The 25,035-nt window shown below is 40.1% G+C and overlaps 2 protein-coding genes across 14 annotated transcripts in view; both read left to right on the forward strand.

Annotated features, from left to right (window-relative positions):
• Nucleotides 1-3,607, forward strand: part of ARNT (aryl hydrocarbon receptor nuclear translocator) — a 70,955-nt gene extending 67,348 nt beyond the window's left edge. For all 13 annotated transcript variants that reach the window (XM_025983140.2, XM_025983135.2, XM_025983139.2 and 10 more), the window contains 2 exons: nucleotides 645-811; nucleotides 1,567-3,607. In XM_025983140.2, coding sequence (XP_025838925.1) covers nucleotides 645-811; nucleotides 1,567-1,656 — 257 coding nt within the window. In that variant the 3' untranslated portion in view covers nucleotides 1,657-3,607. The remainder of the gene's footprint in view (nucleotides 1-644; nucleotides 812-1,566) is intronic.
• On the forward strand, nucleotides 3,607-14,347 carry CTSK (cathepsin K). Its single transcript, XM_025983142.2, has 8 exons — nucleotides 3,607-5,159; nucleotides 6,614-6,737; nucleotides 7,202-7,324; nucleotides 7,410-7,565; nucleotides 8,488-8,706; nucleotides 11,291-11,456; nucleotides 11,703-11,808; nucleotides 13,671-14,347. Exons 2-8 carry the CDS (start codon nucleotides 6,615-6,617, stop codon nucleotides 13,768-13,770), a joined length of 993 nt encoding a protein of 330 aa, XP_025838927.1. The 5' UTR covers nucleotides 3,607-5,159; nucleotide 6,614; the 3' UTR covers nucleotides 13,771-14,347.
• The last annotated feature ends 10,688 nt before the right edge of the window (nucleotides 14,348-25,035 follow it).

Raw genomic sequence — 25,035 nt, forward strand, 5'->3', positions numbered from 1 at the left:
CAGAGAGAAAGAGAGAGGCAGAGACACAGGCAGAGGGAGAAGCACGCTCCATGTAGGGAGCCCGATGTGGGACTCGATCCCAGGTCTCCAGGATCAGCAGCGCTAAACCGCTGAGCCACTCGGGCTGCCCTGGAATTTAAAATTTACCCACATGAAAAAGGCTTATTAAAAAAAAAGAAAAAGAAAAAGAAAAAGGCGTATTTAAAAAGTGCATAAGGTATTATATATTAAATGATAAGCAAATTTCATCTAAATGATCAAAGGACTCTTTGGAAAGGCTATGCAAATAAGAGAAATTAATTTGGGCCAGGTTTTGGAATTGAGGAGGCATTGATTAACAGAGAGGAGTAGAAAGTATCTTTTTTTTTTAAAAAAAAAAAAAGATATTTTTCTTTTTTCATGAGAGACGCAGAGAGAGAGAGATAGAGAGAAAGGCAGAGACACAGGCCGAGAGAGAAGCAGGTTCCATGCAGGGAGCCTGAAATGGGACTCGATACCGGATCTCCAGGATCAGGCCCTGGGTTGAAGGTGGCGCTAAACCGCTGAGCCACCTGGGCTGCCCTGAAAGTATCTACGTGCTAGTTTCTCCTCTCCAGTGGAGTTAGTAGCTTAAGGTTGGTTGTTGTTCCTTACTATATTTCTAGCTTCCGAGACTGGACAGACTACAGGACAATTCCAGACACGAACAGCAGAGGGTGTAGGTGTCTGGCCACAGTGGCAGGGCCAGCAGCCTCATCATCGGTCGAGTTCTAATGAGCAACATGTTCAACAGCCATCAGCACAGCAACCTGGCCAGCCTGAGGTCTTCCAGGTGAGAGGGTGAAAATCAGACTTCAGAAAATCAGAAACTGGTAGAGAAAGGGTCAGAGAACAGAGTTAGAGAAGGAAATATGCATGTGGCCTGAGGTGTTGGGAGTATGTGGGATAAGATGGAGTGGGCACATATAGGGATAAATGTCATTAACTGGAACTTACTGTGTGATGCACAGCCTTTAACCAGACCATCTTTAGTGATGTGAAGCACCGTGAGAAGATGTTAAAGGGAATCCTTTTAGCCCATTCAAGGAGGCCACATCCCCACTGTACAGTAGCTTGGGTATAAACATACTGATTATAGCTATAAGAGCCCATTTACCTAAGTCCTGAGGGGACTGAAAAAGCACATAGAATAATCTTAGGACAAAAGAAGAGCTTGTTTAAAACACAGGTTGAAAGAAAGCAAAACAGATTTGGTAGAAAACAAATACGGTAAGAGATAATTCCATATGTGTTCGTGGGGAGTATATGAAATGTGGCAAGCAGATTTTTCTCTTTTTGAAAAATATAAAAGACTAGAAAAGAGGAAAAATGTGGAACTGTAGGAGGAAACCAGAGAAGGGACTAGGAACCAAAGTTGTCATCTAAAGGAGTCAGGGAGTTTCTGGGAGTAGGGAAGGCTTAGGGAGCTCAGCCCCACAGAAACTGTGTGGGGTCAGGAGTGATGCTTTAGGGGAATTCTAAGGAAGAAGCTCGCTAAATGTGAGGGATTAAGGTGTGTGACTAGACTTGCTCTGTTTCTCTTATTAGGAGATGCTGTCCATGCTGGGAGACCAGAGCAACAGCTACAACAATGAAGAATTTCCTGACCTAACTATGTTTCCCTCCTTTTCAGAATAGAACTTTTGGGGTGAGGATAAGGGGTGGGGGAGAAAAATCACTGTTTGTTTTTAAAAAGCAAATCTTTCTGTAAAGAGAATAAAAGTCCCTCTCCCTTCCCTTCCCTCACCCCTAATGTGTACCCCCCTTCCTTTTGGCCTTTTCTTGCCCTTCTGCCTCTGAGATAACATTTATAGAAGAAGTGGGGTGAATCCTGAAGGCTTTAGGGATCCTTTGAAAAACTGAGGCTGGGTAAAGTTAAGAATGCCTTTCTTTATGTCTTTCTGATTTGTGCAGAAATGATTTGCGCTAGGGTCAAGAGGCAGGTTAGAGAACATGACACCCACTATTTGCCTTCAATACTGTGGCTTGTTTTTGGAAAGAAATTCTGAATAAGGTAGGGGAGAAGAGAAATGTCCTCATATTTGAGGACCATGAAACATGGTAGGTAGGTATTGTATAGGGCTTTAGGAAGTAAGCATAATAAGCTCTTTCTGCTGCCTGGTGAGCGAGGAAGTTGAGAGAGGGAGAGGGAGAAAGAGAGAGTGTGTGTGTGTGTGTGTGTGTGTGTGTGTTTGTGTGTGTGCGTGCGCGCACACACACATATATATCCACATGTGTGTTTCTGTGTTTGTTTCTTTCTCCCTATTAGGGAGTTATGCAAAATTTGTCCCAGATTTTATCTTTGTTTTTCTGTATATTCTTCAAAGAGTCCTAAGGAGTTAAATCTTCTATGTATTTTCCACTTAGTATTGCAGCCAAAGAGTATTTAAATAAATGTCTTTGCTGCACTTACATCTATGCCCAGCCAGTATGCAACTGTAAGCAGATATATATAGTCTTCTGTTGATGTGGTTGGTTTCTTATCAAACGTATTTAGTGATAAAGCTGGGTCAGTCCCACTTTTGGTGCTCTCACCTTATATGGAAGATCTGCAAATATTACAGATGTTTAGGGTGGGAAGATAAACCCCTTTCAAAAACCCCATACTTGGCCGTACTTGCTGCATTTTTCTGTCAGAATCACATATGATGTGTGTTCTGTAGAGGTTATTTCTGCATGGAAACTCAACTTCTTGGATTAGCAGTCCCAGTGAAATCTTCACTGCTGGAATTCAAACCAAATACCAAATCTTCTTGCAAAGTAGCCTCTTTCATCCCATTCTCAATTCAGTCTGGTTAGAAATTGAGATTTAGGTCTTTTCTGGACCTATAGTTCTCACCTTTTGCTCCTTCCAGTCTTAAGATTGGATTTTTCTTTATGATGCAAGAGAATAAATCCACGTGATAGATGGAGCCTAGACTCCATTCCTTACAGGGTCACTGAGTTAACTATAGCCATATAAATGCAGATACCGGTTACTACTCTCACTCTTTACCTTCCTCAGGTAACAGTCATGTGTATCAGGCCCCCCCCCCCCCCTTTTTTCTTTTTGATTGGCTCAGGCCAGTATCTTAAGTGAAAGACTGAATTAAATAAGGAGAAGACATATTAAACATAGCCATTGGAGACTGAGGAGCACAGATGGCCTTAGGAGAGGCTGAGAGAGCATCATTACTGGGTTTCTCTCCCTTTTGTCTCCAGTCTGGTGCCAGGTAGTGGAGTTGAAAAGGAGACTATTTTTTTATTCTATGTGCACACATACCATATACATATATATTTATATCACAAGTTAAGAAACCAAAAAGTTGAGTTTCCAATGGAATCCTTGTTTTTTAATAATTGACTGTTTTTAAATGTGATCAGGACTATAATATTGTACAGTTATAGGGCTTTTGGGGAAGGAGAAGGGAGGGAAAAGATGCTCTGGGGGTTTTGTTTCTGCTTTTCCTTCAGGGTTTTATTTTTGATTGTTTTGTTTTTTTCTTGATGGCCGTTTCTGTACTGCTGGCATCTATGCTGAGCTTTACAGTGGCAAAAATAATGACATGTAGCAAAGATTTTAAAACAAAATATTTTTTCCTTTTGTAAACTTTGTTGTGTTGTGTGGTCTTGATTGCGGCTTTATTATTCCTTTCCAGCTCAAAAACAACAAATACCCACAACTAATTGAATCCATAGTCCATAGTTTGAACACCAGATATGCAAACATAAGGCACAGTGTGTCTATAATTTCAGGATTCAGAAATCATAGGGCTCTGATCACTCAGCATTCCTTGGTTGTCCTCCTGATCCTGACTCATTCTGAGTAAAATCAGCAGGGACATCTGACCATGAGACGGGGGTTGGGGAATTGCCCAAGTCCTCCAGAGCAGACAGAGATGAGATGTGAGACCAATAAAGCACATCAGATTCCTTGCCCTAGTACCCTCTGCTCTCCTGGATGAAAAGGATATATCAATGAGGAAATTTAAACTGTTTGGGTCTGGACTTGGTTTCCTTCTAAGACCATGTGGTTCATTAAGAAATCTTAAAATTAACAGGCAGGCATAAACCTATATTCTTGAGGGTCTTATGTGTGCAGTCCAGCTAGAAATTGAATCTGCCCCTGTGTATAAGGACTGTCTTTTCCTCTTCCCCCATCTCTATTTGTGGAAGAAAATGGGAGTTTGGGGATGTGGTTTAGGGACTGAACTAGACTCTTATGATCTGTCACATGCCTAGATGTTGTCGGAATCATTTGGAGAAGCTCACATGACTGGTCTTGGATCAGGGATTTTATTTTATTTTATTTTTTATTTTTTATTTTTTTTTTGGATCAGGGATTTTAATAATTGAAACAGATAATGTTCAGGCATCCCACCATCTGAGAATTAGAGCAACAAAGAAGTCACATGTCAGTGCTTATGGCATTGATTCAAGTGAAGTCATTAATTAGGAATGCTGTTTTTGGTTACTTTTAGAACAAGTTTCATCTGGACATTTGGGCATATCCTTCCTCAGCAAAACTGTATTAAGCTGGGAGAGCTATTGATAACTTTTAGCCAACAAGGTTATAAACTACTAGTGATTTTAGAGCCCATGGCTTCCTACATACTCTTTTCTAGTCTTGTATTTATTCCCTCATCCTTGCTGTGAGGGTCAGACACAAACTTGAAAACTAAGGTTTCAAAGTTGGGAGAGATGGCTGATAACAGGAAAAGGACAGGAGAAGATGTAATCCCCAATATGATAAATACTATATAATAAAGAAGGATGGGGGAGACCAGGACTGTGTCCTGTTAACCATCAAAGTGAAGGTAAGCTCCAATACAACAATGTGTATTGAGTCTTTTTTTTTTTTTTTTTTTACTGCCCTCAAAGACAGTCATGTGAAACTAAATACCTAGCAACTCTCCATCCTGGCACACACACTCCACACACACACACACAGAAGCATTGCAAATCCACTGCCTCTTTCCCTCTCCAACCCCGCTTCTCTCAGCATTTCTTTCCCCGCCTCCCTTTCCTATTCAAAATTTCCAGCCCACAGCTGAAACTGACTTCCGCAATCCTGATGGAATAAATCCAGTACCCCTAGTCATCCGCCCACATTATCCACACTCCCCAGCAAACGGAACCCAGAGCACAGATCCTGTCAGCAGGTAACATTTTCTACTTGCTAGATCTTTTAGCTTCTCATTTCTTCCTTTCTCCATTTTAGGGATATAAGGGATGTCGTGACTGGGGCATCTAGTTAAGATTTGTAGGTTGTGTGGGTAAAAACAGGTCATTTCCTGGCCAAATAAAATTTGCCTGGAAATCTTTAGGATTCCTTCTACGATTTATATGTTTGTATACATAGTTGTTAGTGAAAGCTAGAGATATAGTAGAGATACAGGGAATCCTTTGGCTGTCCCTTAAAGAGTGGCCTCCCCCGGTAGGGTTTTCTGTTTTGGCCAAAGGTACCAAAAGGGTTAATTTACTAGCAGGGAGAAGGACTGGTGCCCAGAGGTGCTTTTCTACTCTGTCTCAAAGCCCTTAACATTCCAGATATGAAATGTCTTATTGAATGTTTTGCCAGTTTGCAAAGATTACACAAAAATAGGACTGTAAATTTAAAAATGATGCAAGCTGTATGACTTGCTTCAGACTATAAATTGTTCTTAAAATGGAGAACATGGAATTAAGCAAGCCACCTTAAATGAGTGAAGCTAGAGTAAACTGAAAAGCCGTGAATGTAATGATCATAGAAGACTGCTGTTTTTGTCTTGCATTCTTCTAACAAGCTTTGGTTCTGAAGCTTTTCATCCTGTGAGGCAGTCACAGAGGTTTTTTGTTGTCAGGAAAAGAAAGAAAAACTTTGCTGCCAACATCATCTGGTTGAGATTAGGGGCAGTTTCCTGCCTGAGGGAGCAGGAAGAGAAAGGAGGAAGAGATGCATAATACTAAGGAGACCGTAAACATTAGAAAGTAAGAAATACTGTCAACTTTTCTCCATCCTCTTCTGGCGAGATCTGGGAAAGTATCAGAATTTGGGGCAAGGGGGTAAATAATACCTTAAAGAAATGGTCAGGGAACAAAACTTAGCTGGAGATCTCTCCTGTATTCTTCTACCCCCCTCCAACTTCCAAGTCTGCACAGGAGACAGGTGCTGATTCCATTCTGATTGTCCATTTTCTACCCCATTTCTGGTTTTCTGTGCAAGTGTGGGGTGTATTTGTGTGTGTTGAATCTCCCTAGGTCAAAATACAGGAACCAGATGTTTCAGCACCCAATCCAAACCCAGATCCTTCCTATCATGGTTTTATATGCAAATCACGCTCAATTCTTTGTATTCCTTCCATATAAATCATTGTTTTAATTTGCCTCGGGGTCCAAGGAAGGGGTGCTTTTGGGTTCATGAATTCCCCAGAATTATTGTGTGTGCATGCATTTTTCAGGTGAGTGGAACTGTAATGGATTACAAAACTTTACTAGCTTCTCAAAGGAGTCTATGACTCCCAAAAGTTAAGAACCACCTGTTTGGGAATATGGTTTCAGCTATTTCCTCATCCCAAGCCAGTCTATGAACCCTTTGGCAAACAGAAGACTCTCCCCTAATTATCTCCTTCCCCAGGATGTGGGGGCTTGAGGTTCTACTGCTGCTGCCCATGGCAAGCTTTGCTTTATATCCTGAGGAGATACTGGACACCCAGTGGGAGCTTTGGAAGAAGACCTACAGGAAGCAGTATAATAGCAAGGTGCCTGGGGACTGGGTGGGGAGCATGGTCGGGGAACTTGAGACCTCCAGCCTTTAGCTTCCAGACTCCCTTCTTCAATCTCGATACCTTAATCAGTCCAGCCAAGCAAACCTGCCCCGGTTCTCTAACTCAACATGCAGTTTCATTCCTACTCTTTGACTCACCCTCCCTCAAGTTCAAGCCTTTTCTTTATAACTGTCATACTTCTCTTTGGGGAAGACTTCTCAGATTAATGTTATTCATCCATGAGCAATTTTCTATACGTCTCTCCAGAGCTTGGCATTCTTTTTTGTATTTGTATATTTCTTTCTGTATGCTCTCAATAATACTGTGGCCAGTTCTCCCAACTAGACTATAAACCCTGCATGATTGTTTCATCTTTTCTTCTAAAAACCTCCACAGTGTTACTTATGTAACTTTGTACACAGGACACAGTCCACCAGTACTGACTATGCTCTGTTTAGGTGGATGAACTCTCTCGGCGTTTAATTTGGGAAAAAAACTTGAAGCATATTTCTATCCATAATCTTGAAGCCTCTCTTGGTGTCCATACATATGAACTGGCCATGAACCACTTGGGTGACATGGTGAGTTGAACCTCAGTTCCTGGCCTACTTGCCCTGTTTGCCTTAGTTCTCTGCTTATGCCTTGCCTTTTTGTTTTTTGTCACAGACCAGTGAAGAGGTGGTTCAGAAGATGACTGGACTCAAAGTACCCCCCTCTCACTCCCGCAGTAATGATACCCTCTATATCCCAGACTGGGAAAGCAGAGCCCCAGACTCCGTTGATTATCGAAAGAAAGGATATGTTACTCCTGTCAAGAACCAGGTATTTTCCTTTCTCTTGGCATGACCTCTTTCCACTTCTTTGTTCTTAAGGTAGGAGGGAACTAGAAAGATAGGGCAAGAAATTAAAGGCTCTCTCCCAATGCTAAGAGAATATAGCTTATTCTGTTATTTTTGTACTTTTATATTGTTTGTTTTTTTCTTTTTTCAAGTATTGCTGTAAGCACCCTTGTGTGTATGTTTTCATGTACATGTGCAAATATTTATGCAAAATAAATCCTAAAATTGGAACTGCACAGAGAATCCTTTCCAAAATTTTTTTACAATCTTAACATTCGTACCAGCAGGAGAATGCCACTTTTACCTCCACCATAACAATGCTGATTATATCAACCAGATCAATAACTGATTTAATATTCATTCAACAAACACATCTTTTTAAAAACCTACCAAGTATAGTGCTAGGCAATGGAGATTCAGGATGACTAAGACATAATCTGTGTCCTCAAGAAACCTCAGTCCTAAAAAATGGAACAGAAAAGAAAGAAAGAAAAATGGATAATCTAGCTGAACAAATAGTAATAGCACTTTTTGAGAAATTGTTGTGTGTCAGAAACTTATAAATCCTTTACATGAATTAACTTTTTAAATCTCCATAATCCATAATTGAGTACATTATTATCCACATTTACAGATAAGGCACAGAGAGGTTTAATAACTTACCCAAGGTCACATATCTTGTAGGTTGCAATGTGAGTACTCTGCTTCACAGCAGCTAATGGTAATAATGGTAACCACAGTTATCCATGCAAACAATAACAATAGAACAATATAACCTAGCAAATGAAGGGAAATAGGAAGATTTCACAGAAAAGGGGACAAGGGTGTTTCATGGGGCAGTTTAGAGGAAAGGAACAAAAAGTGTGAACAGCAGTGACTAACAGTTGCTCTGTTATGCCTATTAGGGTCAGTGTGGTTCCTGTTGGGCTTTTAGCTCTGTGGGTGCCCTGGAGGGCCAACTCAAGAAGAAAACTGGCAGACTCTTAAATCTGAGTCCCCAGAACCTGGTGGACTGTGTCTCTGAGAATGATGGCTGTGGAGGAGGCTACATGACCAATGCCTTCCAGTATGTGCAGAAGAACCGGGGCATTGACTCTGAAGATGCCTACCCATATGTGGGACAGGTGAGACTGCCCTGTGCAGTTATACAGCTCAGAAATGGCTCCTCTTCCCCCAACATGATATTTTGTACTGGAAACAATTCCAAAAATGTTGTTTTCTATTCCCCTTATCCTGCCTTCTTGATAGGATAGTTTACCATAGGAGGCCAAGAAGATTCCCACAGCCCGGGAGATTTGGGAGGCTTAGGCCACCATAACCCTATCTGTCTCTTTCCCTGGAGAAAACAGTACAGGTGACCCCACAGACATCTTAGTAGGCCTCTGCAACCTCCCACTCAGCTCCTCCACTCCCATCGCAGATCCCAAACCAGCCACTTTAATTTACTGAATCATGTGCCTTTATTTTGCATGATTTCAGCATGAGTCTGGGGAATGTTTATGCAAATTGTGTAAGCTAACGTGCAGACATACACAAAATGAGAGAAAAAATAAGTTGCTTCATACTTGTTTTAACTTTAGAGATTAATTTACTTCCTCCTTTAGTAATAGGAAGGAGACCTTTCTTAACTAAAAGAAGAAGATCCTTTATATACATGGGCTTGGTAATATAGCATTGGGCCTTTGCAACAGGAACCTTTGAAGCAGGGATAGCAAGTTTGAGTAATAAGAATCATGGCTACAGGGCACCTGGGTGGCCCAGTCAGTTAGCCATCTGACTTTGGCTCACATCATGATCTTGGGGTCCTGGGATTGAGCCCTGTGTCAGGCTCCATGCTCAGTGGGAGGTCTGCTTGTCCCTCTGCTCCTACCCCTGCTCATCCTCTTTCTCTCACTCATTCTCTCTCTCAAATAGATAAAATCTTAAAAAAAATAAAAAAAGAATGATGGCTATTATGTACTAAGCCATGTACTTAGTTCATTTTCTCATTTAATTTTCATAACAGAAGATAAGGTAAGCTTATCTTTATCTTATAGGTGAGGAAATTGACACTGAAGGAGATAAAATAGCATGCTCAAATTCATACCACTCATGATGTAGCAGTGCCAAGATTTATCTACTGTATCTGTTCATCTGTCATAAACATTTCCAGCACGTCTTCTATGCAAATGTGCAAAATTTTCTTTAGTAGACTATAATACCTTGGAACAGAAGAGCCTTACAGTACATGCATCTTCAACTTTTAAATAATGACAGATTGTTTACCAAAGTGTTTGGAGATAGTTATATTCCCACCTGAAGTATTTAAGAATTACCATCTTCATCAGTATGTTTATCTAGCCATCTGCATTTCTTCTTAAGTGAATTGACTGAATTGACTATTTATATCTTTTGCACATTTTTAATTAGGTTGTTTTTCTCCTTCTCACTATTTTTAGGAATTTTTTTTTAAGATTTATTTATTTATTTTTATTTATGATAGACAGAGAGAGAGAAAGAGGCAGAGACACAGGAGGAGGGAGAAGCAGGCTCCATGCTGGGAGCCCGACGTGGGACTTGATCCCAGGACTCCAGGATCGCGCCCTGGGCCAAAGGCAGGCGCCAAACCGCTGAGCCACCCAGGGATCCCCTATTTTTAGGAATTTTAAAAAGATATCTGGATACTAATACTGTATGTATTAGGTGAACATATGTCTTTTTATTCTTTTTATATCTTTCAACTCAGGAAAGTTCATAATTTCAGACTAGTAAAATTATTGTTTTCCTTTGTAATTTGTGCCTTTAAAAAAAATCCAGTCAAATGCTGCCATTATTGTTAATAGTTAGATAATATGTTCTGATAGATTCAACTTTAGAGTTTTGAAGGGGTAGTCTGTAGGAAAATGAACTGCCAAAAAGAATACTACACCACCTTGATGTGGTTTGCCATTAGACTTCATAACTGTGGCTTGCCAATGAATTCTATTATTGTTAACTAGACCTCCATAATGTTGGAAATTCACATGCTAAATTGCTAAGTTCTTTATTAATATGTTTTAATGTTATGTGCTTTCAAGAGCACAAGCCAAAACTCATATCCCCTGTCATAAGGCTATAGGGCCCAGGTCTTCCCTCTAGCCAGACCTCAAGCCTCCTCCCTACCCAGCCCTCTACAGCCTACACCTACTACATGACCAGAAGATGATCTGTGCTTTTAAAAAACACCTTGTTCCAGAAATCTCTCTCTACCCCAAGGGAATAAAAAATGTTCTCTGTCTCAAGTTTTAACAGTGTATCCTTTCATGTTTATGTTTTAAAACCACCCAGAGCTGATTTTTGCATATATGCAAGGTATCCAATTTTCATTTTCTTTTTTTATAATTGTCTAAAATGGGGGCAGCCCGGGTGGCTCAGCGGTTTAGTGCCGCCTTCAGCCCAGGGCCTGATCCTGGAGACCCGGGATCGAGTTCCGCATCGGGTTCCCTGCATGGAGTCTGCTTCTCCTTCTGACTCTCTCTCTCTCTGTGTCTCTCGCGAGTAAATAAATACAATCTTTAAAAAAATATATATATATAATTGTCTAAAATGGTAAGGAGAGAACAGACCCTCTCTAAAGACTCTAGGTCTGTCTGTTCACCAACATCTCTCAAAGTATTGGTGGAGTTTCTCACTCACTAGTTCCTGGCCTGCTGTTTTGTCCTCATCCTGTTTTAGCCTCCTTTTTTCCAGGATGAAAGTTGTATGTACAACCCAACAGGCAAGGCAGCTAAGTGCAGAGGGTACAGAGAGATCCCTGAGGGGAATGAGAAAGCCCTGAAGAGGGCAGTGGCCCGAGTGGGACCCATCTCTGTGGCCATTGATGCAAGCCTGACCTCTTTCCAGTTTTACAGCAAAGGTAAGGAGCTGTTCCTAAAGAACACAATCAACTATTTCTTATGATGTGAGCTTTGCAGCTTCTCGAAGGCTACTGAGCATTTGCCGTACTTGGGTTTCCACATTCAGACTGAGTCTGCCCAAGGGAAAGGGAACAACAGCTGCCACAGTGCAGTGCATCTCTGTCACCGATCCTCCTGACGGGGCAGGTTTCTATAGGGTGGCACGTGGACTGCAGAAAGCTTCACCTTGAGAGTTTGTTTCCTAGGTGTGTACTACGATGAAAACTGTAATAGCGATAATCTGAACCATGCAGTTTTGGCAGTGGGATATGGCATCCAGAAAGGAAACAAGCACTGGATAATTAAAAACAGGTAATGATGGGGATACTAAGTTTGGCACTCAATCCCCCTATTAGCACTCAACTTCAACTCCAACTTCCCAATATTTCTTTCTCTCTCTTCAAGAGAAAGTCGTCTCAAACTTTTTAGTTCTCCCTTCCCAATCAGAGGCTATTAGTTCTAACATTTCATGGCCAGACAGTAGTACTCAGAGTATGTGTTGGGCAGCTGCCCCACATGCAAGGTACTTAGCTGTATAGCAATGAACAGAATGTTTGCCTTTGGTGATCTCACAGCCCCTTAAGAAAGACAGACCTAACTAACCAGAACATACAATAGCACCAAGAAACCAGCAGGAAGTTTGGAATTACATAGTTTTTTCTATAATGTGATCAATATCTTAGGAAGTTTTCCATCATCAGTCTGTTTGTGAGCAGTAGGGAACCAATGTAAAGATTTACATCCAGTTGTGCAACTTTTTGCCCATCCAGATATACTTAGGATAACATATATAAAAATTGGCCAAAGATTTTGAAGTCTGTGAAGAGAAACACTTTTTGGGAAGTAGATAAGACAACAAAAACAATTAGTGTTTCCTTCCCTATTTACTGGGAGTAAATAAAACCTACAGGGTTCTTTGGCTCCCCTTTTATGACTTTGGAGGGTAGACTTAATGAGAATTATACTTTTCCTTTCCTCATCGGCCAATACCAGCCTGGCAACAGCACTAACTAAACTCTCTGTCCTTGGTGCCTTCAGTGGACAGGAGGAGTCTTAGACTCTGAGGAGTTCACAGGCCATAACAGTGCTATAAGCAAGTTGTGCTGCTATCTAGAGGACTGGCAGGGTAGAATGTGTAGATCACAGTCCCAACTAAGGCTGAACCCAAACACCTTTCTAAAAAGGTACTCCTTCTCCCACAGTTTCTGTCCTATGTTCTCCCTTTGTCGACTCCCAGCCCCAAGTACTTATTCTGTCCTTTCCTGGTCAGGTGCCAGAGGTGGAACATGATCTAGGAGAGCTGGGAGGAATAAGGGACACACTTAAGCAGGGTCAGGATCACTGGACACCCCTAGAGAAGGGTATAGGAGTAGGGTAATGGTGTTAAGCAAAATGTATTGGGTAACTGGAGAATTTGCTGTTTGAGGGAAAAGGACAGAAAACTCCTGGAAACTATTTAGGAAGATACATAGACCAATCTCCTCTCCCACATCCCATTGTCTTCTATTCTCTCCACTTCTTTCCTTAGCAGTCTCATTCATTCTCGTAGCTTCATTCATCTCTCCTTTTGGGTTTACCCAGTAAGACCAAGATCACCAGCTTCAGCCTCTCTTACTTCTTTCTTATGCTCTAGATTCATGATTTCAAGATTATTCTTCCTTAAACACAAGTTGGACCATATTACATTCCCAATCTGAAACTTTCAGTCTCTCCTCCACTAGGATGGACCACAGAATTGAACTCTTTAGGCTGGCAGTAAAGATAATTCAACCTGATCTCAATATACCGTTCCAAGCATATGTCCTACTGTACCCTGTCAAGCACGCTATTTTTCAGTCACCTAATCTTAACACATGTCCCATGCTTTCCTGCCTTTAGTATTTCATACTCCTCTGCTGACATCCCATTTTCATGGGTCTGTCTAGTCTTTGGGCTCACTTCAAATGCTGCCTCTTGCATTAAGCCTTTTTTGATTCCTTGATCACCATAGTCTCCCCTGTCCTTGAGGCCTCTAGCATTATGCCTTCTCTCCTTTCCTTTACTTTAAATGCTTTAAAGGTAAAAACTGTTTTATTCATTTTTTATACCATCAGTACCTAGCACAATAGTCAGTAAGTGTTTTAATGAATAAATAAACTTAGGGTACTAAGTATTTTCCTTCATTGGTCCTACAGCTGGGGAGAAAGCTGGGGAAACAAAGGCTATATCCTCATGGCTCGGAATAAGAACAACGCTTGCGGCATTGCCAACCTGGCCAGCTTCCCCAAGATGTGACTTCAGCCAGCCAACCTCATCCTGCTTTTCCATTCCTTCCATGATGGAGCAGCATACTGATGTACTTTGGGAGAGAGTCAGTGTGCCTTTTCTGAAGCAGTTGTAGCAATAGAGAGATTGTCCACTCAGTTTCCCTGTTTGTGCTTCAAGTAACACCCCTACTACTTGCCTTCTCTCCACCCAAGGCCTTTATTTTTCACTGTGCCTACAGTAGGAATTTCCCTAACAGGATGCATTCTTAGGCTAAGAGATATGCCCACAGCCTGACCAGACTGTTGTCCTGAGGTTGATGCTATGCGGAGAGTCAGAGGCTAGAGATCTTCAGACAGATTCTCATTCACAGTGACTAGTTAGCTTTAACCACCTACAGGATTAAGGTGACCTGACCTCTCCAAGTTCACTTCTATATCCTGAAAATAGAAATTTCTATTTTTTCCACCCCGATTAATAAATCTATTCATAAATCTTTGGTACAAGTTCATGTGATACAAGAAATGTGTTTTTTTCTTTGCATTTTTACAGTAAACTAAGTATCTCTTGTCTCTAATTTAATAAATACCTATTTAGTAAACATTCATTTTGTGTCAGATACTGTGCTAGGTGCTAGAGATAGAAAGATGAAAAAAAAAACATATATTTGGGGTGCCTGCCTGGCTTAGTTGGAGGAGTTTGCAACTCTTGATTAGGGTTGTGAGTTCGAGCCTCACATTGGGTGTAGAGATTACTTAAATAAATAAAACTTTAAAGCAAAACAAAAAACAAAAAATATATATATTTCTTATATAGATGTTTTCCTAAGTGCTTGGAGAGACTCACATAAACAGTTTATCCTAATTCATTTATTTGTTCATTTCTTCAACCAACATTTATAAAGTGCTTACTATATACTAAGAGCTTTCTAAATTTCAGGGATTCTATGGATATAAGGAGACTTCAATATTTAATTCTATCTGTAGGGGAGCCAGATTAAGTGACACATAAACCTGGGTCTTGAAAATTATCTTAAGGCCCTTTCTGAGGTTCTACAACCTAAACATTTGCTGTCATCAGGAAAGGAAACTAAAACTCTTTATAATGGCTTCCAAGCAATATTAACTTTAAAAGAATGTGGCTGGCTAATAATAAGCGCAACCAGTTTTGCCATTTTTCACAAAATGTTTATTGAGAACCTATTATCACCACTAGAAAGAGTTCACATTTATTCAATATTTATCAGGCTTCAGGTACTATTTTATTTCATTCTATACAAAAAATATCCTGTGATAAGCAGTGTATTTAAGGGTAGGAGAGTAAAACAGATTAGTAAGATATAGCTCTGACTTCCAGAATGTTACAGACTTAGTGAAGACATATAAACAACTAATAATACCACCTATAATGAAATAAAGACTAATTATGCAAACTCAGGAATAAATCATTAATTCTTTTTTCTTTTTTAAAGGTTTATTTATTTATTTATTCAGAGAGAGCAAGAGAGAGGCAGAGACAGGCAGAGGGAGAAGCAGGCTCCATGCAGGAAGCCTGACTTGGGACTCCATCCTGGGTCTCCAGGATCACACCCTGGGCTGCAGGTGGCGCTAAACCACTGCACTACTGGGGCTGCCCTAAATCATTAATTCTTAATGGGATTTTAGGTGAGGCTTCATTGAAAACAGAGCTTTGAAAGATCTGAATGGGCAGAAAAGATGGGTGTGGGGATAGGGTAGAGGGAGGGAGGGCATATCAGGCAGAATAATTTGGGTGAACAGAGATGCCTAGAATGCTGAGGGAATGATGAGGGCTGGTGTAACCCAAGAGCAGGGTGCAAAGGCATCTATACTGAGGTGAGCAAAGTAGATTAGAGTTAAATCCTGGAAGGCCCTGAATGTCTTCCATGTCTCAAGTTTGTAATTTATTTTATTGATTCATAGGCATTTAGTAGGCATCAAATTTTTTTTGAGCAGGAGACAGACATGATCAGATCTTATTTTAGCAACATCCCTCTGGCAGGCAGTGTTGTAAAGAACAAATAACAGATGGAGAACAAAATGGAGGTGTAAGAAACTGGAGAAAAATGAACATTTAGGAGAACTGTACATACTCTGCTTCTTCCCAAAGAAAGAATACTTGCACAGGAGAATGACTCCTGAACTTTTTTGAGTTTGGCAGATGGGAAGGTGGGGAAAGGCGTTCCAGACTCAAAGAATAGCATATTCAAATGTGTAGGCATGAGAGAGAAATTTCAGCAATCTGCAAATAGTTTTTGTTGAGCTCTGAAAGTGCCAAAGATGACCTTGAGAGCTGTCTGATTCCCCACTGGACAAATCTACACAGTTCTTTTTTTTTTTTTTTTTAATATAGATTATTTATTTATTTATTTATTCATAGAGATGCAGAGAGAGAGAGAGAGGCAGAGACACAGGCAGAGGGATGGGACTCGATCCAGGGTCTCCAGGATCACGCCCTGGGCTACAGGCAGCACTAAACCGCTGCGCCACCGGGGCTACCCTACACAGTTCTATTAATTTGATCTGGTATTGTTTTCCTTCTGCCTAAAGAATATCCTTTAAAATTTCCTTTTGTATAGATATATGGACAACAAATTTACTCTGTTCCTGTATGTATTTGAATTCATATCTAGATTTTCTAGTCTGGTACATTAATATGTATATCTACACTTGACCAGTATCATACATTTATACTAATTTTTACATCTAATGAGTTCATCTTCCCCTTATCATCTGCCTTTTCTAGAATTATTCCTGAATATTCTTGCTTTTTACTTTTTCATGTGTTCTTTAGAATCACCTTGTCAATTTATCAAAAATCCTGCTAGTATTTTTATTTAGATCACATTAAATTTGTATCTTAATTAGGGAAAACTGAACTCTTTATACTGGTGAATCTTCCTATCTAAGAATAAGAGATACCTTTATATTTTTTCAAGTACTCTTTTGTGGCCTTAAAGATATTGCTGATTTCTTGCTAATCTTTTTTGCAACCTGAGGTGTTTACCTTTTACTATTATTATTTTTGCAGGGTTTTTAAAAATTTTTGCAGTTTAAATGGAGTCTTTTCCAACATAATTTCTAATTAGATATATACCTGAAAACTCTTGATTTCTATTATGTTAGTTTTTGTACTCAGGTACCTTAAATTCTTTTTGTTTACACGTTTTTCAGTTGATTCTCTTGTTGGATTTTTTTGAGTCTACAAGTGTATCATCCTCAAAGGTAAATTTTATCTCTTTCTGATTTTTACCTCTAATTTCTTACTTGTATGTTTGCATTAGAAAAAACTTCTAAAATGATGCTAGAGTTGATAGATCCTGACCTAGAAGTGTTATTATTTTTATAGATGTGTAAAATTCCAAGATTAATTAAACCACAATAAATCAAAATTTATATTCCCAGTATTCTCATTTTAAAAAAAGACTGCAATTAATGATTGATATTTTAACACAAAAAAGTTTGAAAGTGATCATACAATTAAATCTGTCGTGGGGCATCTGGGTGGCTCAGTAGTTGAGCGTCTGCTTTTGGCTCAGGTCATGATCCTGGGGTCCTGGATGTGAGTCCCATATCAGGTTCCCTGCATGGATCCTGCTTTTCCCTCTGCCTATGTCTCTGCCTCTCTCTCTGTCTCTCATGAATAAATAAATCTTAAAAAAAAAAAAAAAAAGACAAATCTGTCATATTTTTAATTTCACAGTAACAATATTAACTAACATTTATTAAACTTTACTAGGCAGCTCATGCATGTTAAATGCTTTACACATAGTGCCCCCCCCCCCCTTTTTTAAGATTTTATTTGTTCATGAGAGACACACAGAGGCAGAGCCACAGGCAAAGGGTGAAGCAGGCTCCATGCAGGAAGCCCGATGCAGGACTCAATCCTGGAACCCCAGTCTCACACCCTGGGCTGAAAGCAGGCGCCAAACTGCTGAGCCACCCAGGCGTCCCACACATAGTACCCTTTTTATTAGCATTTTACAGATGTCAAACAGCTTGTGCAAGAAAGCTAGCTAGTAAATGGCTAGCCAGGACTCAAACCCAGATCTTTTGTTTTTCTGTCTTCTCATACATTTTATTATTATTTTTAACTCTATATTATGGAGGGGTGCCTGGGTGGCTCAGTCGGTTAAGTGTCTGTCTTTGGCTCAGGTCATGAATACCAGAGTCCTGGGATCAAGCCCCCCATTGGACTCCCTGCTCCACCAGGTGTCTGCTTCTCCCTCTGCCTCTCCCCCTTCTCTTTTTTTTTTTTTTTTTTCCTCTCCCCCTTCTCATGCTCACTCTCTCTCTCTCTGTCAAATAAAATCTTTTTTGAAAAAAAAAAAAAAACTTTGTTATGGAACATTTTAAACATCTACAAAAAGAGTAGCAGAGTGAAGCCTCAAGTACCAATTATCCATCCTGAACAATTATCAATATTTTCCAATCTTATGTCATCCTTTATTTATTTATTTATTTATTTATTTATTTATTTATTTATTTTTACTCTTCCGTTTTTTAAAAGCAAACTCCAGGTATTTTACTCATAGTCATTATATATCTCTGAGGATTTTTTAAAATATAATCATCATGTCCTTAGCATGTCCAACAAAATTAACAATTATTTCTTACTGTCATCTACTCTTCAGTCCATGTTTAAATTTTTCCAGTTGTTTAAAGGGTGTCTTTTTACTGTTAGTTTATTCAAATCAGTATCTAGACAGTTTTACCATTGCACTTGATTGTTAAGTGTACTGTATTCTTTTTTTTTTTTTTTTAATTTATGATAGAGAGAGAGAGAGAGAGGCAGAGACACAGGCAGAGGGAGAAGCAGGCTCCATGCACTGGGAGCCCGATGTGGGACTCGATCCCGGGTCTCCAGGATCACGCCCTGGGCCAAAGGCAGGCGCCAAACCACTGCGCCACCCAGGGATCCCAAGTGTACTGTATTCTTTAACAGTCACATCCCTACCAGCACTCCCCCAAACACACATACTTTTTTTTTTTCTTATAATTGATTTCATGGAGAAGCCAGATCTTTTCCCCAGTAGAATGTCTCATACTCTAGATTTGGGTGATTGCTTGCTCTTTCTGAATCTAGGGTCCTAGTATTCTTAACCACTGCAGTATACCCTGTTTCTTACTATCCTTCATAGATGTTGTGACAAGGAAATGGAAACTTACAAGTTACAACCCATTAAACGTTTAGTGCACAGATATTCCAGAGATCCTGGCAGTTGTATTCTTTTACAGTACATATCCTTTTGGCTGAATGTTCATGCTTTTCTGCTCTTGAAAAGCCTTTATGAGTCATTGATAGGCTTCATAATACTTGTAAGCTAAGTTTGTCCAAGGACTTCAAGAACCTAGTTCTTCACTTTGGGTGAAACCTAAGCCTAAAGGCTTGACAATTAGTAAAAGTAGAAAAGTCTAAGGAATTAACTAAAAAAACTATTAAAACTAATAAATGAGCTCAGTAAAATTTCAAGGTACAAGATCAATATACAGAACTTAATTTTATTTCTATGCAGTAGCAATGAACAAACAAACTGAAATCAAGAAAGTATGTCATTTACAATGGCATCAAAAGGAATAAAATACTTAGGAACAAATCTAAGTGCAAAACCTATATTCTGAAAACTACAAAACACTGGTGAAAAGATTTCAGAAGACCTAAATAAATGGAAAGACATCCCATGTTCATGGATTGGAAGATAATACCGTTAAGACAGCAGTATTCCCCAAATTGATCTATAGATTCAAAACATTCCCTATCAAAATTCTAGCTGGCTTCTTTTTGGAAATTAGCAAGCTGACCCTAAAATCATCATATGGACATCCAAGGGACAAAGAATAATTGAAACAATTTTGAAAAAGAAAAAAGTTGGAGGATTCACGCTTCCCAATTTCAAAACTTACTACAAACCAACAGTGATCAAGACAGTGTATTACTGCCATGAGGCTGTTACCGATCAGTGGAATAGAATTAATAATATAGAAATAAACTCTTTCATTTATGTTCAGTTGAGTTTCCATAGGTTGCCAAGATAATTCGATGATGAAAGAATAGATTTTTCAACAAATGGTGCAGGGACAAGTGAATAACCACATGAAACAAAGTTGGAATGCTACCTCACACCACACACAGAATTAATTCAAAATGGTTTAAAGGTCTAAATGTAAGAGCTAAAACTATTAAACTCTTAGGAATAAATATAGGGACAAATCTTGGCTTTTTAGACATGACACCACAAATACAAGCAACAAAAGAAAAAAATGGATTTCATCAACATTAAGAAGTACATCAAACTCTCAAGAGGATGAAAGATGGGCAGCCCGGGTGGCTCAGCGGTTTAGCACCTGCCTTCAGCCCAGGGCCTGATCCTGGAGACCCGGGATTGAGTCCCACGTCCGGCTCCCTGCATGGAGCTTGCTTCTCCCTCTGCCTGTGTCTCTGCCTCTCTCTCTCTCTCTCTCTCTCTCTCTCTCTGTCTCTGTGCCACTCATGAATAAATAAATAAAATCTTAAAAAAAAAAAAAGGATGAAAGATAACTCACAGAAAGGGAGAAAATATCTGCAAATCAATATCTAATAAAATACGAATATCCAGAATATATAAAGAACAACTACAGCTCAACAACAATAAAACAGCCCAATGTATAAGTGGGCAAAGGACTTAAATAGACATTTCTCCAAAGAAGATATAGAGATGATCAATAAACACATGAAAATATGCTTATCACTAGTCATTAGGGAAGTGCAAATCAAAACCATGAGATGCCACTTCACACGCATGATGGCTATTACAGTACAGAAAATAATGTGTGGTAAGCATGTGGAGGAATTGAAACCTTGAAACATTGCTGATGGAAATGTAAAATGGTGCAACTGCTGTGTAAACAGTTTGATGATTCCTCAATTAAACATAGATTTACCATATGATCTAGCAATTCTATTCCAGATATATAACCAAAAGAAATGAAATCAGGGACTCAAACAGATATTTGTACACAAGTGTTCCTCACAGCATTATTCACAATAGCCAAAAAGCAGAAACAACTCAAGTCTCCAACAGAGGAATGGATAAAGAAAATGAGGTATAGGGCAGCCCCAGTGGCCCGGCTGTTTAGCACCGCCTTCAGCCAGGGGTGTGATCCTGGAGACCCAGGATCGAATCCCATGTCGGGCTCCCTGCATGGAGCCTGCTTCTCTCACTGCCTGTGTCTCTGCCTCTCTCTCTGTGTGTCTCTCATGAATAATAATAATAATAAAGTAGATTTTATGTGTATTTTATCACAATTTTTTAAAAAAAGATGTTCTAGTAACTATTGAAAGCTTTATTATCCAACCATGTAATTTTGAACATTGCTCAATCACTGTTTTGTTGCTAGTCCTGTCTTCCTACTTCTCCTATGGTCTATATTAGCAAATTCTGAACCTCCATCTTCAAAATATGTGAATATGGCCATTTCTTTACCTCTACCATGACCTCCTAGTTTAAGTCCCCATCATTTCTTCCCTGTGCTTCTGCGGTAGCCCCATTAACTCCACACTCCCATTCAGCATTGGTCTACTATAGCCCACACTATAGTCTATTCTCTGTACAACAGATCACATCATTCCCCTTGCAAAGCCCTCCCATTACACTTTCATTTAACAAGCTAGGCACTGTTCTGGGAATTCAACAGTGACAAAAATCCATGACCTCACAGAGCTTATATTTTAGTGAATTTGGAATACAATACAAAATTCTTTTTTTTATATAAATTTTTAAAATTTATTTATGATAGTCGCACAGAGAGAGAGAGAGGCAGAGACACAGGCAGAGGGAGAAGCAGGCTCCATGCACCGGAGGCCCGACATGGGATTCAATCCCGGGTCTCCAGGATCGCGCCCTGGGCCAAAGGCAGGCGCCAAACCGCTGCACCACCCAGGGATCCCTATAATACAAAATTCTTAAGTGGCTACAAGTATGATGTGATCCTAGGCTACCTCTCTGACTTCATTTCGGCACATGGCTCTATAAAGAGCATTTCCTTAAACGAAATTAGAATTCTGCTGAAAAGAAATTAGGGGCAAATGGTTGTTGCTAAAAAAATGTTCATATATAGGAATGCCTAGCTGGCTCAGTCAGAAAAGCATGCAACTCTTGATCTCAGGGTCATAGGTTTGATTCCCACATTGGGAGTATAGGTTACTTAAATAAATAAAATATTTCCTTTTAAATGTTCATGCCTATATAAAAGATTACTTACCAATGCTCCCTCCCCAGTGAAAAAAATCCAGTGCTTTATCTGGTTATTGTGCTCAGCTATAAGACCAGGATTTTTGGCTGTTGTATATATTTTTCTTCATGAATTCGGAAATGGCCCCTTGAGGCCTGGCAACCTACAACTTATCTAATATATCTAAAAAATGATGAAGAAGAAGAAACAGGGTAACTACAATGAAAAGTATAACTCTAGAAAGGCAAGAATGGATGGAAAATAGCACACAGCTATCATTGTTCTACAGCATATATTATATATCCTGCTATGCAGGAATATGGAAGATTCTCCCTGGTGGTAGAGTGAGTTTCTTGGCCAGCCAACCAGGAACTTCCAGGTCTATTTTATATAAGATCTTTCTTATTGTCCACCATAACATCTTGTTCTTCCTGCTAGATGATCTTGCCTGTCCTCATTCTCCATAGCTATGACAGAGGTGGGCACAGGGAAAATGCCCTTTCTGGAGACTACTTAACTTTAGCTGTAGTACAAGCTGGGAGCCTTGAAAAGCAACAGACTGTTAGGCTTGGGGTTTCTTTGGCGGTATAGTTTCCATAAAAGGTTCAATTCCTTCTACTAGTTACCACAGCCAAAAAAAATTTTTTTCCAGTCACTGTTGCCAAAGAGATGCAAAGCCATTCTTCAAAGGCTAATCTTGACATATGCCCATTCCTGGAACTAGGGGTGAAGCTACTTCTAAAGTCCAGGAATGTGTGTGTTTTGGGGGATGGTCCCCATCTTAAAATCCCCTTCTATAGCCATGAGAAGGGGAAATGGGAGCTAATTGACAAAAATAAATAATTTACACTGTCAGACATCCTTTGGCTCAGGCATTTTCAACTTCACCATTACAGAGAAGACAGATGCTGTTCACATTTACGACATTTTCATGACAAAATAATATCAGTCTCTGGTAGCTATCTATAAACTCTCCTCTTTCCTCTCCCAGAAGGCATTTTGAAATGCACATATATCAAAGTGATGTTATTACAGAGATAACCTGAATCTGCTCTAATTCTTGAATATATCACTTGCAAATTGTGGTACTTTTTTACTACCAGCAAATTTATTGTGACTTACTTTGCAATTGATTGTGTCTGTCACAGCCATTATACATTCAGAGGAAGGATCTTCTCTTTGGCACCCCAAGCCCTCCTTAGTTTTGTCTTGTTTTGATCTCTTGGTAAAATCGGGGCACCTGGCTGGCTTAATCAGGGAGCAAGTGACCCTTGATGTAGGGGTTGTAGGTTTGAGCCCTATGTTGGGCATAGAGATTATTTTTTTTAATCTCTTGGTAAAATTGACCTTCCTCCTTAGAGCAAACATTACCAGGTGACAGAAAGAAGCAAAGAAGCACACAGGATAATGGAAGATGTCCACTGGGATCAAATATTTCCAGTGAAAAATGCACCAAGCAGATAATCTGTACAGAAAGCATTAGAATTAGTGTATATTTTTAATTTAGTACATTTCTATTTTTTCTCAATGATTCACTAATCCTGTTTCTTTTCTTCCTTCCTTCCTTCCTTCCTTCCTTCCTTCCTTCCTTCCTTCCTTCCTTTCTTTCTTTCTTTCTTTCTTATTTTATTTTATTTTATTTTATTTTATTTTATTTTATTTTATTTTATTTTTTTAGTGGTTAGGTACAGCATACTTTACTGACCATGGCACATGACAAGGTAGGGCTCCTCAGGGGGTCTGGGATGGAAATTGTGTAGAGGTCAGGAGATTCTCAGTGTATTGAGGGATGAATTGGGTCAAGACCTCCCTTGGCTGCTGAGGGCCTCTCTCTCTCGCTCTCACTGGGGCAGGTGGTCCCGGAGCTCTTACTCCTTGGAGGCCATATGGACCATAAGGTCAAACATTCAGTTGCTATAGCCAAATTCATTGTCATGCCAGGAAATGAGCTTGACAAAGTGGTCATTGAAAGCAATGCCAGCCCCAGCATCAAAGGAGGAAGAGAGGATGTCACTGTTAAAGTCGCAGGAGACAACATGGTCCTCATTGTAGTAGCCCACAATGCCCTCGAGGGGGCTCTCTGATGCCTCCTTCATCACCTTCTTGATGTCATTGTATTTGGTAGTTTGCTTGCTTGCTTGCTTTTAAGATTTTATTTATTTATTCATAAGACGCTCAGAGAGAGGCAGAGACATAGGCAGAAGGAGAAACAGGCTCCCTGCAGGGAGCCCAATATGGGACTTGATCCCAGGACCCTGAGATCACGACGTAAGGCCAAAGGCAGACTCTCAACCGCTGAGTCGCCCAGGCGTCCCTGGTAGCTTTTCTCCAGGAGGCAGGTCAAATCCATGACTGACATTTCATGGGTGGGAACATGGAAGGCAATGATAGTGTACTTCTCATTCAGCTCAGAGATGACTTTGCCTATAGCTTTGGCAGCACCAGTAGAAGCAGGGATGATGTTTGGGCAGCCCATCGGCCATCAGGGTACAGCTTCCCAGAGGGGGCATCCACAGCTTTCTGGGTAGCAGTGATAGCATGAATTGTCATGAGTCCCTCTACAATTGTCATGGATGACCTTGACCACTGAGACCAAGCAGTTGGTAGTGCAGGAGGCATTGCTGACAATCTTAAGAGAGTTGTAATTCTCTCATGGTTCACACCCATCACAAACATGGGGGTGTTAGCAGGAGGGGCAGAGATGATGACACTCTTGGCCTCACCCTCCAAGTGAACCCCAGCCTTCTCCTTGGTGGTGAAGACCCCAGTGGATGCTACAACATACTCAGCACCAGCATCACCCCATTTGTTGGTGGTGGGTCTTGCTTCTGGAAGATGGAGATGGACTTTCCACTGATGACGAGTTTTCCATTCTCAGCCTTAACTGTGCTATTGAATTAGCTATGGGTAGAGTCTTAACAGGACATGTAGACCATGTAGTTGAGGTCAATGAAGGGTTCATTAATGGCAACAATATCGACTCTGCCAGAGTCAAAAGCAGCCCCCATGACCAGGTGCCAAATACAGCCAAATCCACTTACTCTGAACTTCATCATTGTGTCTCCAG

The sequence above is a fragment of the Vulpes vulpes genome, chromosome 8, assembly GCF_048418805.1.
Source record: "Vulpes vulpes isolate BD-2025 chromosome 8, VulVul3, whole genome shotgun sequence".
Taxonomy (NCBI): Eukaryota; Metazoa; Chordata; class Mammalia; order Carnivora; family Canidae; genus Vulpes; species Vulpes vulpes.